The sequence below is a fragment of the Podarcis muralis genome, chromosome 7 (assembly GCF_964188315.1).
Source record: "Podarcis muralis chromosome 7, rPodMur119.hap1.1, whole genome shotgun sequence".
NCBI classification, from domain to species: Eukaryota; Metazoa; Chordata; class Lepidosauria; order Squamata; family Lacertidae; genus Podarcis; species Podarcis muralis.
This window is the reverse complement of record NC_135661.1, coordinates 33,584,325-33,602,200: the sequence shown is the minus strand read 5'-3', so window position 1 is coordinate 33,602,200 and position 17,876 is coordinate 33,584,325. Positions and strand designations below refer to the sequence as shown.

Below are 17,876 nucleotides of genomic sequence, written 5' to 3'. Positions count from 1 at the left end.
ATGGCCCTTAATCCTTACAAGTTACAGCTCCAGTGTTGCTGCTTTTTCCTTTCCTTTCCTTTTTTGCCGAGAACAAACCTTTCCAAGAGAACATTTGATGAGCGCTGGCTTGCCATCAAGCTCTCTTTATATTAAAATGAAGAACCCTGCTGAAAACATTTTGCTAAGCATATATATTTACAATATTCAGTCAGCCTGTGCAAAGATGTACAAAGGCCAAGCTTGTTCTCGGTCTCCCATCAAGAGTGACAAAGCTTGGAATTAAGGGAATGTTTTTGTTTTCCCAAAGAAAAACATCAAGCAACCCCTGGATATAGTTACTAAAGCAATGGCTGTCATGGATACAAGGTTAGAGAGGTTTGAAACATGGGGTTCAGGAAAGGGAGGATATGTTGTATTAGATGAAATAATTCAGGTCCTCATCCTGGTCCCATTACAAACACTGACAAAAGTAGAAAGGCTGTCCAGAAACTGACTGTGAATTGAAAAAACAACAGAACCACCACCCCAGGCAGGGATCTAATTTCATTTACACAGGGCATCTCAGAGAAAAGGTCTTCCTTGACATGAAAAATACCAGGGGGCTATTTGCTAAAACACAGCAGGCCTGCAAACCTTCCTACTGGCAGGGCCCCTGGCAAAAATCCAGGGTACGCAAGGCAGAAATCCAATTGAAACTTCCCTCCCTGCCATACCAGAAGAACCTTAGCTTGTGCAATTCCTTCAAAACTGGCAACCTTGGAATAGAGTCAGTTGGCCATTTATCTGCAGGTTCTCTTTCCCATTGCCTCTAAGAAGTGACAACCAGCCCCTCCACTTATTTGGAATTATAGGGAAAAGGGCAACTAGGTCAGAAGGCTGGATAGAGAGGAATTGCCCCCTCCCTCAAAAAGCACTCATAGGAACACAGGACAATATGTTCATCTAGCTCAGTACTGTCTACTCTGGCTGGCAGCAGCTCTCCAGGATTTCCATCAGAGGCCTCTCTCCCAGCTCTCACCTGGACTATTGAATATGGGACATTTTACACACAACACAAGTAAGAACATAAGAGAAGCCTGATGGATCAAGGCAACAGCCCATCTTGTTCAGCATCCTTTTCTCTTAGTGACCAACCAGATGCCTATGGGAAGCCGAAAGGCAGGATTTGAGTGCAGCAGTACTCTCCCCACTTGAGATTTCTAGCAACTGCTATTCAGAGGCACACTGCTTCTGAGAGTGCAGGTAAAACATAGCAATCTGAGTCTCTGAATACTAAGCACCTTTGATATAAGTAAAGGTAAAGGGGCCCCTGACCATTAGGTCCAGTCGTGGCCGACTCTGGGGTTGCGGCGCTCATCTCGCTTTATTGGCCAAGGGAGCCGGCGTACAGCTTCCGGGTCATGTGGCCAGCATGACTAAGCCGCTTCTGGCGAACCAGAGCAGCGCACGGAAACGCCCTTTACCTTCCCGCCGGAGCGGCACCTATTTATCTACTCTTACTTTGACGTGCTTTCAAACTGCTAGGTTGGCAGGAGCAGGGACCGAGCAACAGGAGCTCACCCCGTTGCGGGGATTCGAACCGCCAACCTTCTGATCGGCAAGTCCTAGGCTCTGTGGTTTAACCCACAGCGCCACCCGCGTCCCTTTGATATATACATCGCAAAACTATATTAGGAAGCATGAAACTTGTGTCCAAACAACTATGCAAAGCATTGCTGCAACTGGCTGCAAACTTGGGAATAAAGAACCAGCAAACTCAGCTGGAGTCAACTTCCATGAAAATGTGCAAAGGACGGGGCTGTCAACCAACCTTCTTTTCCAGTAAGAGAAAACCAATTTAAGCACGAGTCAATTCAGCTTCATAACAGACCGATGCATCTTTTAAAGCTGTCCTCGGCTGTCCTTGTGGCACTTAAGCAACCACAAAATGTTGGCAGGCTGGCAGTGCGATCCTGCATGCATCTACTCAGAAGGAAGTCCCACTAAGTTCAGTCTAACAGGGCCAGCCTGTACACACCTGTCTGGGGGTAAGCCCCATTGAGCTCATTGGAGCTAACCTCTGATGGTGCAATCCTACACGCGCCTATGCAATCTCCTGTTATCAAACAGGTTCACCGCAGATGCAACTGTCCTGCTTGTCAAACCAGCTTTACTCTGGGCTGGTGTCATTTCGGTGTAATTGAAGCCGACAAGAGCTGTAGCTGAAGGGGGAGGCTAAACAGTCTTGATAGTGACCTCAAATGGCACTGGACTGTTTGATGAGCCTTACAGCTCCCTAGAAAGGGGTGGTGTAACTAGAAGGAACTGAAGTATATTGCTATGCCTTAGCAATATAAGTGTGAATGTGCTTTTCTGATGAATAGCCTTGTTTTAACGTTATTATTTGTATGTATTTATCTAAGAAAATGTATATGCTGTTTAATTGTAAGTAAAACCTCTAGCAAACAGAGGATGTCACTGTACATTACTCCTCATATTAAGGGAACCCTGAAAGGAGAGTGGTCAATTTGGAATAATTTGTAAGAAAATAAAATTAGGGCAAAGGAAGGAAAGCCTCAGGTCTTTTAGGCTGCAATTCTCTTGTAATGTTGCATTACATTGTAAAACCAATGGCTCAGTCTTGAATTTAGCATGGGGAAACATGCTGCAGGCTTGTGATGTACAACACATTACTATCAGCACTTAGTATATACCATACCATCCAACATTTCTCCAATGAAAATAGGGAGGAGGAGGAGGAGGAGTAATAATCATGATGATGATGATGATGATAATGCCTCATCCATCTGACTGGGTTGCCCCCACTGAACTGGGCAGCTTCCAGCATATATAAAAACATAATAAAACATTAAAAATTTAAAAACTTCCCTATACAGGGCTGCCTGTAGATGTCTTCTAAAGGTTGTATAATTACTTATCTCCTTTGCATAACTCCATACCCTTCCAACATTTCTGCAATGAAAATAGGGCTGTTCTCAAGAACGGCAAGAAATTCCTGGATCAAATCAGAAACTAAGATGACTTCTGTAAATCTGGGACTGTCTCTGGAAAATCTGGGGACGCTTGAAGGGTCTGAGATACAGTATCTAATATCCATCATTACAAGCACATTGGAGGGTTTTGTACCTTTCTGTGCAAAGCTGAGGAGGGGGGAATATTTGGTGTTCCCTATCCCACTAGGAGCTACCGCATTTCATACGTCTGCTTGCTACATGTCTTTCCTGTTCTAATTCTCCCCTAACTCAACTGGCAAACAATTCATTTTATTTATTTAACGAAGTTGTTACACCTCTTGATTGCAAAAACACCTCTAAGCAGTTTACAAAAATATAGAAAGGTAACAACAACAAGCCCACAAAGTGCTTACAATCTAAACTGATACAGGAAGGACACACTGCCGTGCCTTCATTGCCTTTTTATACCGTCCAGCCTCTACCTCCAAGGAGCTCAATGTGGTATACATGGTTTTTTCCTACTCCCCTGTGAGGTAGGTTAGAGGAGATATACTGCAGTGACTTGCTCAAGACCAGCCAAGTGGGGATTTGAACTTGGACCTTTCTGGGCCTAGTCAGTCATCCAAACCACTGCATCAAACTGCATCCCTTGTACAGAAAGGCGGCAAGGGTACCTGGTCACTACAGTGGTACCTCTGGTTACGAACTTAATTTGTTCTGGAGGTCCATTCTTAACCTGAGGTACTGTTCTTAACCTGAGGTACCATTTTAGCTAATGGGGCCTCCCGCTGCCACAGCGTCACCACCATGCAATTTCTGTTCTCATCCTGAAGCAAAGTTCTTAACCCGAGGTACTATTTCTGGGTTAGCGGAGTCTGTAACCTTAAGCGTTTTTAACCCAAAGCGTTTTTAACCCGAGGTACCCCTGTACACTGTAAGGAACAGGAGGGATGAGCAGGGCTTTTTAAGGGTAGGCTGTGCGCAAATAAACATGGCATAGGCCAGAACCAGGTATCACTTTGTTTTTCTGGTATGGATCCAGGTACAGGATCCCGGATTCTTGTTGAGTCGTGTCCTTGGCACACTTCCATGTATGTACTCAAAAGATTTCTTCCCTCTTTTATTTAAAGCAATGTGTTTTGTTGGGAGAGGCTTGAAATCACTTAAGCAATGCCAATAAAGCTCTGTCCTCGTTGATGTTGTACGCAAATTGGACAAGAGTTATGACATACTCATTTTCCCTCTGTGCTGGCATAGATCCAAAGCATTTTTCAGGTGTGCTCAAGAAAGGGCTCTGCACCTCAGCAAGTCAAAAATGGTACATGTGTCACGGATGGCAGCTCACAAGGAGTGGGGCTACTAAGTCTTTGGGGGGCCTCAGTCAATTTGGTAGAGCACAAAAGGGGGTCCAACATTATGCCAGCCTGCCTCCAGGCTTGGAGCAAATCCAGAGGAACTTTTGATTGGGCTCTTTGAAAATCTGATTCCATGCTATATCATGATCCATACAGTGGTGAGGCTAACTTCCAAGTGGACATGTGTAGGAATGCATTGAGCTGTCAGACCTTTTTGGCTCTACAGGCCAGATCTTTGTCATAGAAGTACACCATTGGCCAAATTTGACAAGTGGGAGAGGCTACCCACCTGTCAATCACACATCTTTAGGAAGTGGGGAAATTTTGGGTTTCTGCTTGAGAACAACGAACTAAAAGCCCCCTTGGGTGTATGAAATTAGTTATAATTCTCTGGTCCTGGGCATTCACAATTTGGCATGGTGACATCCAGGAATCACTACAATGGATAACACTTTTTTTGTGTGTGTGTCTGATGAGAGGGTGATAGTAGTAAAGAATGGAACTGAGTTAAGGGTCACCAAGTTGCTGATGATGTTTAAGACTAAATATAGACCCAGCACGAGCTTTTAAAAAACTTGGGTTTGACCAAATTTGACCAAAAAATGTGAGCATTAGATTCGAGGAAATATGATATCTGCTACAAAGACCTCATTTCATACTTATGTTTATATTCAAGTAAGGCCTACTCAGAGTAGACCCATTGATACGAATGAACCAAAGTTAGTCATGTCCATTAACTTCAATGGGACTATTCTGAGTAGGGCTAACACTGAATACCACCCTAGGAATTGTTGCAGATGCATTTACTCACCCCTTCACACCAACACTCCCTGCGGGTGGCACATTTTATTTGTCTTACATGTGCACAGAGAGCCTAAATGTGAATTGCTGGTAATAGCACCCTGGTAGATTGATCTTAAGGGACGCAGGTGGCGCTGTGGGTTAAACCACAGAGCCTAGGACTTGCCAATCAGAAGGTCAGCGGTTCGAATCCCTGTGATGGGGTGAGCTCCCGTTGCTCGGTCCCTGCTCCTGCCAACCTAGCAGTTTGAAAGCACGTCATAGTGCAAGTAGATAAATAGATACCGCTCCGGCGGGAAGGTAAACGACGTTTCCGTGCGCTGCTCTGGTTCGCCAGAAGCGGCTTAGTCATGCTGGCCACATGACCCGGAAGCTGTACGCCGGCTCCCTTGGCCAATAAAGCGAGATGAGCGCCGCAACCCCAGAGTCGGCCACAACTGGACCTAATTGTCAGGGGTCCCTTTACCTTTACCTTTAGGTTGATCTTAAGAGGAGCACAGTAAAGCATTTTTACACCACCTTTCTCCAAACAGCCAAGTTTTATGTTTCTAAACAGAAATAAACTGAACCAAAACAAAAGTTCCCCCAAGGTTACTCTACCCCCATCTTGGCAGTGTATGCGCCTGGTGAATTCTTGGGTCATGTGCAAACATGCATCAAGACTCATGGCCCTAAAGCCTAAGTAAAATGCAAAACAACTAAAGTAAACTGAATCTGAAAAAAGCATTAGCTCAGAGTTGATGAACTTGTGCCTGAAGAATGCAGCTGCAGGCTCATGCACATTATTACTTTATTCTATACAAATAATAATAATAAATCTCTGTACAAATAAGTCTAGCATGTTTGGAAAGGTTCTAAGCCTAGCCTCCTTCAGGGCATGGTAGCTTACTGTGTGGAGGCTCACAGTTTAGTCACCCAACTGAGATCTACTCTATGCAAGGGGAACCTGTGGCTTTCCAAATATTTTGAACCACATCATCCCTAACCATTGACCATGCTGGCTGGGGTTGATGGGAGTTAGAGTCCAGCAACATCTGGAAGGCACCAAGTTTCTTAATCCCTGAAGTCGGGCTTAACAATGCACTAAAATGAAATTATCTTAATTAGCAGTGTTCTCTAGCTCAGTGGGGAAAACAGTTTCTAAAATAGCAAACATTGTTTTAATATGCACTGGAGGGGAAAAAACCAAGGTATTAAGCTAAAAAGTACCTGGGCCCAACCAAAGGTCAATTCTGACAGTCACTATAGGCATATGTTCCATTGTTGCAAGTTTCCCAATGCTTTGGGGATTAAGGGCATACAACTTCTCTGAGCTAGGATCCAAGCATTGCCAAACAAAGGGCCAAACAACCTAGGTATGAATCACAAAGTCAGGCAAACCTCTCTGTTCTCCTCAATCTCTCCATTTGCAATAAGTAGGATGTTACCGACTCAGACAACCATATGAGGTAAGGCAACAAAATGAGCTTTGTGAAACAGCTGAATACTTTGAAGTGTTATACAAATAAAAATATTTTAACATTATTCAGAAAGGACTATTGATTTGAAACAATCTGAGAAAACATAAAACACATGAGCCGGAGAAAGGGATTCAGAAGTAAGAGATGCAGTGGAAGAGTTTAATTTATAGTGGTTTCTTTCTGCAACAGGAACTGACTCTAGGTTAACTCTAAAGAATCTGCAAACGAAGCACTGAATGGCAAAACCAAACAAAGATTCTCATGGCGCCTTTAAAATTTATTACATTTATTGTGGTGTCAGGGTTTGCTGGAACAGACTTAGCATGGCTAACCTTCTGAAAAACTGACCAGTTATCTATTACCCCTTTACATAAGACAAAGGAGTCATTGATTACATCAGAGGGCAGCAGAGGCAGAAGAAAAGTAAATATTAATTTATAAAGTATCTAATCACAAAATGACGCAATTGGATGACACAGATTGGGGGGGTATTTGCTTTTTTGGTTGGCTTTTTAAAAGAGAGTTCTGAGTGATTGCCTAGCAAAAATATTAGGCTGTAAAAACTCAAAATGGATATGATATGCAGCTTGAAGATCATCATTCTAGTTTCTTAATTCTTTAAAACAAAGCACTTTTTACTGTTCTTTCCTGATGTCAGTTTTACGTGCCTGTAGATCGCCCATCCCAAAAAAATGTCTAATTGAAAGTAGACCCAACTTTTTAGTGTGGTAAGAAAACAAAGTGAAGCTTCTCAAAAACTATCTTGGAAAATATTACTGAAAAATAAATCTATGCTAACATGATTACCTCAAAGATTTTTTTTCCAGCAAAACTTTATTTCCATGGTCACAAACCTATTTATGTGGAAACATGTTCTGCTGAAAACCACTGAACTTACTTCAGTGCAAATTGTAGACTCTATATACTGCATAAAATTAAGGTTGCAATCCTTAAAACACTCAGTAAACCCTACTAGATTTACTTCTGAGTAAGCACACATAGGATTACTCTGTGCAAAAGCTTTTATTCTACTGAAACCAGTATTCGAACATGGCTGTTATTTTAAAATGGTGTAAGTGTAATTTTATTCAAAGCAAAGGCAGCCATGGAAAGTTAGGTCCAAGGATTAACGCCAGAGAAGTTCTATTTACATATGCCTGGTAGTATAATGGACATGACCTGCAGGAATATCTTAAGTATGTTTAATCAGAATCAAACCAGCCATTTTTGGGACGGGGATTTGCGCTTGCCTCCCCTCCCCGGGACGATTGTCCTATGTAATGCAATTGTCTTATAACTATTAATTAGTAAAGCCAGAAGCTTGGAAAGTTACAGGGCCATTCCCGACCCTTGAAGTGTGTGCGTAAAACAGAATTAATGCCGTTCCGAGATGTTGCCCACTAGCCTCCGCCGCGCTCCCTCCCTGGGCCAAACTCTGTCCCGGTTGTTGATGCAAAAAGCAGCGTGCCTCCTTCGCCCCATGCGGGCTGGCAGGCCTCCTTCGCCTGCCCCAATCAAGAGCCGCAGCGGCGGAGGAGTGGCCCGGGGGCGGCGGCCCAGGCCGGCGGCGAGAAGAGCTGCAAGCGGCAGAGGGGGAGGGGGGGAGGCGTGAAAGGGAAAGGAACAAAAGCAAGCTCTCTCTCCGTTGAAACCGGCCAGGTACCAGCTGTTATGCCTATGACACTTCTAGTGCCAGAGCCATTAGGCACATATTTCTGGGAGGGGGGTGTCATTTCCCGCATGCAAATAGGGGGTGTCTTTTTTTTTCTGAGCAGACCACCCTTTTCCCCCATTGCAACAAAGCTAATTCATTCAGGCAGCCCAAACCCTCCGCTCCCCACCCGCTTACCTTCCGCAGTTCGTTCTCGATCTCGCCCGCTTTCAAGACGATGGGCCCCCGCACGGCGTACTCCACCGCTTTGACCTGGGGGTTCATGGATTCCAGCGTGAGGATCTTTTCCCGGGTCTGCTTCTCCTTGATCGGGATCGCAGAGGCCTTGGCAGCGCTGCTCCAGTCTTTCCCCGGCGGCCGGCGGGGCCGGGCGGCCGATCTCGGCTGCTTGTTGCCGGCCACGAGCGAGGAGACGAAGCGCACGGCCGCCTCTGTCCGTTCATTCTTGCTGCTCGGGCGAGCGGCTTCTTTCGCGAGTCCTGAGAGGCGATGCATGCTCCCCCTTGGAGGGTGCAAATTCCAGAGGTGGTGGGGAAAGCAATCACATCCACCTCTTAAAAAACAACAAAACCCCCCAAAAAGCAACCCCTGTTATTTCGCAACAGAGATGCAGTAAGACTTCACGAGCAAAAATTTAAATTAAAATAAAATCAACGTTGCCCGAGTACAAGTGCATGCTTGGCAAGGTTCTTTTTTTCCTCCTCCAAGCTTCCAAGCAACTTGACGGAAAGAGGGCAGAGTTGGGTCTTTACAAGAAAGAGCAGTTATGCTCTCGCCCAATGAGGAAGACGACTCCCAGCACTGCAAGGATTAGGTCCTCGCAGTCGCAATCTGTATTCTCTGCAGAGGAGCAAAGTCCGGGGAAATCCCATCCGGCCAAAGACCCGAGACACCCCCAACTGCAAGCCCGCCCCTCCAAGACCCTCTTTTTCCCGCTACCGCCTGTGGAGATAAGAGATTGCACCAGCCAGGACTGTCAGCCGCGCTGCCTGGTGGGTCTTGTAGTCCTGCTTCCCTCTAGCTGAGCCAACCCAGTAGCACCAGGTGGTGACATATAAAACTACCACGCCCAGAATCCCCTCCTAGGCAGAGCAGCCTAGTGCTTGTATTTTGTCATTGTGCTTGCGAGGATGTGGGATGGAGTTGGCTGCGTGGGTAATAATGGGGAGATCACGCCACGTCTAAAATGCGATCTCCTTAAATAGTACCTTGTGTAGTTTGCTAGTTTTTAATTTTAAAAGGCGAGGCTGTTTGAGAAACGTTGGCGTAATTATTCTTTCCCCCACGGCGGTGCGGTTCCAAATTGAAGAAGGCTCCCCAGGTCGTGCAAACAGTGCATGCATTAAAGAGAACCTGGAAAAGAAATGCGCCTGCAATTTCAAATCCCGTGATAAAGGTTACAATCCTATCGTGTCCTGTGCATACTAATAGCGTGGTCATTATCCGCGTGCAGATTATTGTGCAGCGACAATGGAACCAGCTGCAGGAAACGCCAAAGTATACACCAGTAAAAATCTCACACAGAGAGAAAAACAAAGGGAGAAGCCTTCTCAAAATACAACCCAATGAAAACTCAACAGGCTTAGTGGTCACAGAGTACAGGGCTAGGGGGTGGAATGGAGTATCCTAATAAGGGGCATGGCTAGCAACACACTGCAGGTGCAGCTATACTGCAACATTCTGTTGCAGGCACACTTAACCACAATTTCTAGGGATATGGCTCCACTGAGCTGGATATGACATCCAGATAAACTTGTTAAAGATTAAAAACTGTAAAGTGTCTTGGCTGCACTGTAAAACTCACTGTAAGGATATAAGAAGAGCCTAGTCCACAATCCTGTTCTCACGATGGCCAGCCGGGTGCCTGTTTGAAGCTTGCAAACAAGGCCAGAACTCAACAGCCTACAGTTTCCAGCAATGTATTCAGAAACATTACTGCCTCCAATTATGGATCTCAGGGTTGCGGGTTTGAGCCCCACATTGCACACAAAAATTGCAGGGGTCAGACTAGATGACCCTTGTGGTCCCTTCCAACTCTTCAGTTCTGTGATTCTTTGGCACCAGAGCATACATATCATGGTTAGTAGCCATTGGTAGCCTTATCCTTCATAAATTTGTCCAACTCCCCCCTCCCCACAATGAAATCTCTAGATGTTGCTCAGAAACTTTCAGCAGTGAAAAATAAGATTGTTAATATTATTACCTACAGCTGGACAAGGTTAAATCCTCATGTTGCTTCATCCTGTGCAGGGGCGGAATTAGGTTTGATGAGGCCCAAGCTACTGAAGGTAATGGGGCCCTTTATATGGCCAGCTGTCCTTTGTCAAAAACAAATTGCCATTGTTTTTTGTGTTGCATATATGCTATATGGTAATTTATGGACCTACTAGGTATCTAAAGCCATTTGCCACTGTTGCTGTATGTAGGTTTTATTTTATTTGCTTTTTATCTTATATTTTGGAAATGTACATCCAGTTTTTTTCTCTTTAAATTTTTTGGGGGCCCCCAAGAGAGTGGGGCCCTAAGCTATACCTTGTTTAGCTTATATGTAAAATCGGCACTGATCCTATGTATCTATCAACTGGCTAGAAGCTTGCACAAGACGTGAGTGGCTTGTCCTATTCTCAAAACAGATTTTCAAAGGTAGTTCCCCTCTAGTAAATGTGCCTAGGATTAAGGCCCTAAGGCGAAAGCAAAGAAAGAAAAAGTGGGAGTACAACTACTTTTGTACAAGGAAGAGCATTTATGACTCAATATAAGCCACCAGCAACGATAAGAGAACAGCACTGAACTGTTGCACAATTAATTGGGCCTGTTCAGCAACAGTGTTTTTCCACTAATGATGCTTACATTTTTTGACATGGAAAATAACTATGCAGTCTGATGACTTTATATGTAAATTTGAGAACAATGGGTCTTGCTCCCAGGTAAGTGTATATTGAACATAAGAAGAAGCTGCTGGATCAGTATACTGTACAGTGGTACCTCAGGTTACATACGCTTCATGTTACATACTCTTCAGGTTACAGACTCCACTAACCCAGAAATAGTACCTCGGGTTAAGAACTTTGCTTCAGGATGAGAACAGAAATCGTGCTTCGGCGGCACGGCAGCAGCGGGAGGCCCCATTAGCTAAAGTGGTGTTTCAGGTTAAGAACAGTTTCAGGTTAAGTACGGACCTCCTGAACGAATTAAGTACTTAACCTGAGGTACCACTGTCTACTGTTCTCGTAGTGGCCATTCAAATGCCTGTAGCAAACTAGCAAGCAGCATTTGAGCACAAGAGCCCTCTTCCCTCCTGTGTTTTCCAGCAACTGGCATTGCTGCCTCCAGTTGTGGAGGCAGAGCATAACCATCATGGGTATTGGATGGGTCCATACATTTGTGTGGCCAACAAGAAAATAGTAATTGACAACAATGATGTTCTATTAACTATGAATGATAGTTGTGTGTACTAATCTACAGCACATGGCACATAAGGCTTTACATAGAGAATAACCAAATCCAGCACATGCTTTCATATGACAGCCCATCAGGACGCATTTAATTGGCATCCCTTACAAAATCCAGTGCACATGCTTGAGGGCATATAATTAATTTGAATACAGTCATACCTCATGTTACGTTTGCTTCATGTTACGTTCTTTCAGGTTACGTCCCGCGGCGACCCAGAAGTACCGGAAAGGGTTACTTCCGGGTTTCGCCGCTCGCGCATGCACAGAAGTGCAAAATGACGTCACGCGCATGCGCAGAAGCGGCGAATCACAACCCACGCGTGCGCAGACATGCCGCTACGGGTTGTGCTCTTTTCATGTTGCGAACGGACCTCCGGAACGGATCCCGTTCGCAACCAGAGGTACCACTGTACATATAATATACACACTGCTTGTTTTTTTGATTAAAAAAATATTTTAAGGGGAATTGAATATTTCTGAACCATTTAAAGCTCATCAACACAGAATGGAAGATGGCAGGATCCCCAAGGACATACTCTATGGGGAGCTGGCTTCAGACGATGGGCTTGTAGGCAGAAAAACTCTACGTTACAAAGATGTATGCAAAAGGTGTTGGCAACATCAACCCCGCCTTATGGGAATCCCTTGCCTGGAGACAGTCAATTTGTGTATCCACAGCAGTGACCAGAGCAGGAATGACTCCTGGGAAGCGTGCAAAGAGAATAAATGCCATGGTGCACCTGTAGAAGCAAAACCAGATGCCTACATCTGCTCCACCTGCATTGGTCTCTACAGCCAGAGCAGGCACTGTAACTCTCCAGTGGTTTGTTTTTACCTCCAGGCACATTCTTCCATTGTCTCCCAAGACAGATGGATGCCAACAAATTTAAAGGCTGTTTTAGCAATATGTAGAAAAGGCCCTTGCATATCTACACAGAAGCAACAGCAAAATCCTAGTCATGTTCACTCAGAAACGAGTCTTGGTGATTTCAGTGGGATTTATTTCCAGGTAATCATGTACAGAATTGCAACCGTAGGCAACAATCCTATACCCATTGAATTCAATGTGCCTTCTGTATATGCAGGTATAGGATCGCTTGTCAGTGTTACAAGCTGCACTGCCTGTAAGTCTGATTCACAAACCATTTACGCAGTAGTACTTTGATTTAAAATTAATTTCCAAAATCTTCCGATTCATCAGTTGTACGTGTCTCAGTATGCAGCACTGTAGGCTGTGACACAACAATGCCATCTCTATGATTAACAAAAAGCTGCTGGATATTGTTGTTGCTGTGCAGGTTGGCAATCTTTGATGTTTCATGAGAACTATTGGCAGAACTATAACCTTTGCAAAATAATGATGTAAATACTCTGTCTTCACCAGTTTTGATGTTTACTTAAATTTCTGACTGTTGCACAAATAACTTGTACGTGTCAAGTTAATTAAGGAAAGAGACTGTGTTGTTACATTCTTGGTTCGGAGAAATCTAGTATGATCAAACAAGTACTTTGGCTATAGGTGCTTCATTAAATTAAAAAGAAAACTAACAACATTCCAGGCCTCATTTAACTAATGCCCCAAGGGATAACTGTTTCATTCATTGGTATTATACTAAATTTTACTCAGAGTAAATAACTGAAATTAATGAACATGACTTAGTTAGGTCCATAAATTTCAGTTGGTCTACTCTGAGTAAAACTTAGTTGACTGCTACCCACTGAGTCTAGTTTTTGTTCAGGAATTAAACTCACTTTGTATGTTTGTGTCTGTTTGTTTTTTGCTACAATGTATATATAAAAGAGGAAGACTGTTTGAATAACATGCTACAGCCTGTATTATTCTGAGCCAAAGTGAGAAAAGTTGATATGCCCTAAAAATAGAGATTAATTATCTCAGTAACTAGGTGCATAGTTGGAGTGTTCTTTATTAAAAGGCATGCACTGCAAGGTCCCTGGTCCAACCCTCAGCTCATATGGGAACTTCCTAGATGGCTTTATATAATATGCCACATTTCTTAGCCTTAGCATCTCATTTTTAATCTGAAGACAAGCCATTTGTGAATACGGTATTATTCAGGGTGCATTCACACCTATGTTCTCAAACAGCTGCAGTTAGCAAAACCTTCAGCAGGAAAATACTTCTCTTCTGTACTGTCTGCACTGTGAAATGTGAAGCACTAGAGAACTTAATAAATGCATTGTGCAAATACAGTACAGTAATAAGCATTTAGCATCCTGCAGGTGTGGAGAAACTATGCCCTTGTTTTTTGCTTTTCCATCTAGGATGGAGAGAGTTAAGTTCAAGCAAGAACTATAAACGAAGGCTATATATAAGTGCAAAGAGGATAGCTGAAATTATTAGGCACTGCCTCTGACAATATTTCTGAAATGTTACTAAGTTTAAGAAAGATAAAAAGAAAATAAGATACTAATGCTGGCACAGTAAAATTAGACAGTGATCAAGAAATCAAGATCATGAGAATAAATAAAGGGAAGGGCCTTTCCAATATATTTTGGTGCCAATGTATAAAGTCTGATTTATGTTTTTCCTTAATGATAAATATATATTAATACATTAAGTAGCATAAAATCTTCAGTCCTTTAATGGTGCTTGAAGTCTGCCACTGGAAGTAGCTCCTATGAGTTACATCACTTCTAGAGCCAAGATTATTGTATGCTGCCTACACTGGAAAAGACAGCATTGCAAGTACATCTTTGTAATAATGTTGACAGGTCTATGGGCTGTCTAAAGCAATAATCTTCAGAGAGATTCCCCTGCCTGAAGACCTCATCCTCCTGGATGCATTATGAAATCAAAGTGTGGAAACAGAATGAGAAGAAATGAATTAACATTTTGTTGAAAATAAGAACATTACAAAATTGTAAGTTGGATTTCCCCCTCTTAAATATGATGTTCCCTGTGTCAGGTGCATGGAATTAGTAGGTTGTTCCCAGATATGACTAAGGTCTTCATTGTATAAACTTTTAGGGGCCCTTTAATAAAGATGTATAAAATAAATATGTATTCTCAGGGGGAAAGTATTAAAATAATAGAATTTTAGAGTTGGAAGGGACACTGAGGATCATCTAGTCTAGCCCCCTGCAATGCAGAAATATGCAGCTATCCCATATGGGGATCAAATCCTAGGGCTTGCCGATCAGAAGGTCAGCGGTTCGAATCCCCGCGATGGGGTAAGCTCCCGTTGCTCGGTCCCAGCTCCTGCCCACTTAGCAGTTTGAAAGCACGGCAAAGTGCAAGTAGATAAATAGGTACTGCTCCGTCGGGAAGGTAAATGGCGTTTCCGTGCGCTGCTCTGGTTCGCCAGAAGCGGATTAGTTATGCTGGCCACATGACCCAGAAGCTGTACGCCAGCTGCCTCGGCCAATAAAGCGAGATGAGCGCCGCAACCCCAGAGTCGCCCATGACTGGACCTAATGGTCAGGGGTCCCTTTACCCTTTACTAACAAAATAATAGTATTAACATTGAAAAAATGGGAGAGGAGTTTAATACAAATGGTAGAGCCAGACATGACAAATATAGGTTTATAATCCTCAGATATGGCTGTTTTGCCCATGATATGCTTCTTTTGCCCTGATTCTTTATCTTGTGGGCAGAGAGGTGATGGATTCTGAATTTACTCAGTTATGTAGACTAGAAGGTCTGCTTGTTTTATGAAAACAGGTTATCAGAATTCTATCACTATCATCTTTGTTACTTATCTCTGTTCTAAAGTTTAAAGTGTCTTCTTAATTTCCTTTATTTTTGTGATCACTTTGCATTTTTATAGAGCAGTCAGCTGTGAAAGTGGTTAATGTGTAAAAGTCATTGTCCTTGAATAACATCACATTTGTTTTCAGAGACAAATCAGGAAGACAGCCTTGCTACAAGGACTTGTGAAGAAAACCTCTTTGCTAGGCCCCTGCAGCAAGTATAGTACCTGAATGTATGAGGAAATCATTTGGAAGCTACGCAGAAGAGACAAGATTAAACTTGCTTTACTTTGGCAGATGTTTTTGCTTGAGCTGTTTATTTTTTCCATTTTAAGTGAAGGACTTCACTTCTATTGGCATTCACCCATATCATTTCAGCGGCAAACTAAAATGCTTCATGTTGAAGAGCACAAGAATATGGCATTAGCAAATACCAGGAAGAAGAATGTTTCTGTGGGTCTCTGTTGAATACATATGAGAAAACATGGGTCTTTGAGAAATATCTTCAAATTAAGTTACAACTAGGAATGGAGGAAAATTTCTTTTTCTTTTGCATTGTAAAGTGAACCTACGTAATTTGCACTTGAACCAATGTATGAATTGAAACACAGATATCCTTCAAAATTTACACTTCTCCAAATTTTGTGAGGCAGTTCTCCAACCAAACAATATATGCAAAAATGTATAGATTGGAGGGCAATGTACATAAAACACACTAGTGAAAATAACATACAAAAATCATTTATATTAGGGCAAATTGTTTACAAGGATGTTTACAAAGATTACATACAAAAATGTGTTTATTAGGAGAAATTTGCCCTGAAACGTTGACTAATTTTCAAGTTTGTTTTTTTAAATTGTTACAGAAATGTGAAGAACTGAATTTAAGATTGGGAAGATGAGAAATGTAGAGAAACAAAAGTGACAGGTTCATCCATCCCTAGTTACAACCTTTGCTTGGAGCTGGAAGCCTGTTTGAACAGTGTCTATGCTCTGAGTCTTTGGAATCTGTCCTTTGTGAACCAATTATGATACCATTTTGTGAAAATTTCAAAATGCAAAAACCAGGACACCCCAAAAGTTGTAGAAAATTGACTTGCCTAAGATCCAGGGCAAAGTGCCACCTTTTGCAAATTCCCCCCAGATGTCAATTCTGCCTTTGAAATCCCTGTAATGTCCAAGAAAATCCGGACGTATGGCAGCCCTGTGTAACATACTATATTTTGCAGTGTGGTTTGAGTATCTCCTTGATTCAGATAGATGAAGCCATAAGAATTAATCCCATGGTTCTATATTTGACGACTCACCCAATCTATAACTTTCTTTCCCCTTGAGGCTTTGGAAGTGTGCTGTTTCCAGCAGGAGTTCATCTACAAGTCTTGCCATTACAGTCACTCTGGATTGTTAGTACTGTACAAAAGGCCATGCAGCCTCTCCACCCCCACCCCTGCAAGCATTCATAGGAAGCTGCCTTGAATTGAGTCTGGCTATCTAGCTCAGTATTGTCTACTCTGACTGGCAGCAGCTCTCCAGTTTCAGACAGGAGACATTCCTGGCCGAACCTGGAGATGCCAAAGATTGAAAATGGGGTGTCCTGGATTCAGTGCAGATCCCCTACCATGGAGCTATGGACCTTGCCCAAAGGGAGCAGGAGTGATCACCAGGCTTTCAAGTTTTGTCTTTAAGGGCACTCAGCAAGGACTGGTTACCTCCTAACATTCCTAGATTTGAGAAGGTGTGGGGCATTGCCTTCACTGAGTTATGAAACAAGACCATTTTGATGTTGTATTGTTTCAATTTGTATGTTTTTAAGACAAAAAGTATGGTGCTGCATGGGCGCCCAACAGCACGTCTCTATGTGGCAAGCTTACCATATCAATATGTGACTCTTATTCAAAAATGTCCCTTTGCAGAATCTATTTTATTGTGATGTTTTCAAAAGTAGACTGGCTCTTCTGATTATTTTAGTCTAACTTCAATAATGCACTCCATGTGGTCATTTTAAAAAATTATAATTATCTTGTTTGTATGTTGTTCGTTTTGAAAATTGAATAAGCACCTCATTTTTTTAAAAATAAAATCCCCTAGCTATCCTGCCACATGAAGAATCAGAATGACTGAGGGGTGTAAAAAAGAAAAAAAAATAAAAAAGGTGTGCTCCTCCTGTGTCTTTTTTCTATCTTTGAGACCTCCAGATACTAAGCGGTCTATAAATACTCCTAATGATAATAAAAATATGAATAGTAAAATGTGTTTATAATGAGCAGGCATGCCTAGGATGGCGCTGTTAATAAGAGAATAAGTTGAATTATGTTTCAAATGTTTTTCTTTGCTGCCTTTGTAAATAGATGCTACTCTTTTTATTTTTAAGATATTGTATATTCAGTGTTGATATGATTTGCACAAGTATGATCCATGTGAGTTTGCCGAACATTTTTGAATTTTGAAAAATAATAATAATCCAAACTTGAATATTAACTTCTTT

The 17,876-nt window shown here is 42.6% G+C and overlaps 1 protein-coding gene and 1 long non-coding RNA gene across 2 annotated transcripts in view; one reads left to right on the top strand and one right to left on the bottom strand.

Annotated features, from left to right (window-relative positions):
• Nucleotides 1-9,216, bottom strand: part of GPT2 (glutamic--pyruvic transaminase 2) — a 27,972-nt gene extending 18,756 nt beyond the window's left edge. The window contains exon 1 of the mRNA XM_028740235.2: nucleotides 8,402-9,216. Coding sequence (XP_028596068.1) covers nucleotides 8,402-8,719 — 318 coding nt within the window. The 5' untranslated portion in view covers nucleotides 8,720-9,216. The remainder of the gene's footprint in view (nucleotides 1-8,401) is intronic.
• LOC144328401 (uncharacterized) lies at nucleotides 7,934-17,876 on the top strand. Its single transcript, XR_013393613.1, has 4 exons — nucleotides 7,934-8,211; nucleotides 11,875-12,080; nucleotides 14,413-14,561; nucleotides 15,539-17,876. It is a non-coding gene; the product is annotated as an uncharacterized LOC144328401 (long non-coding RNA).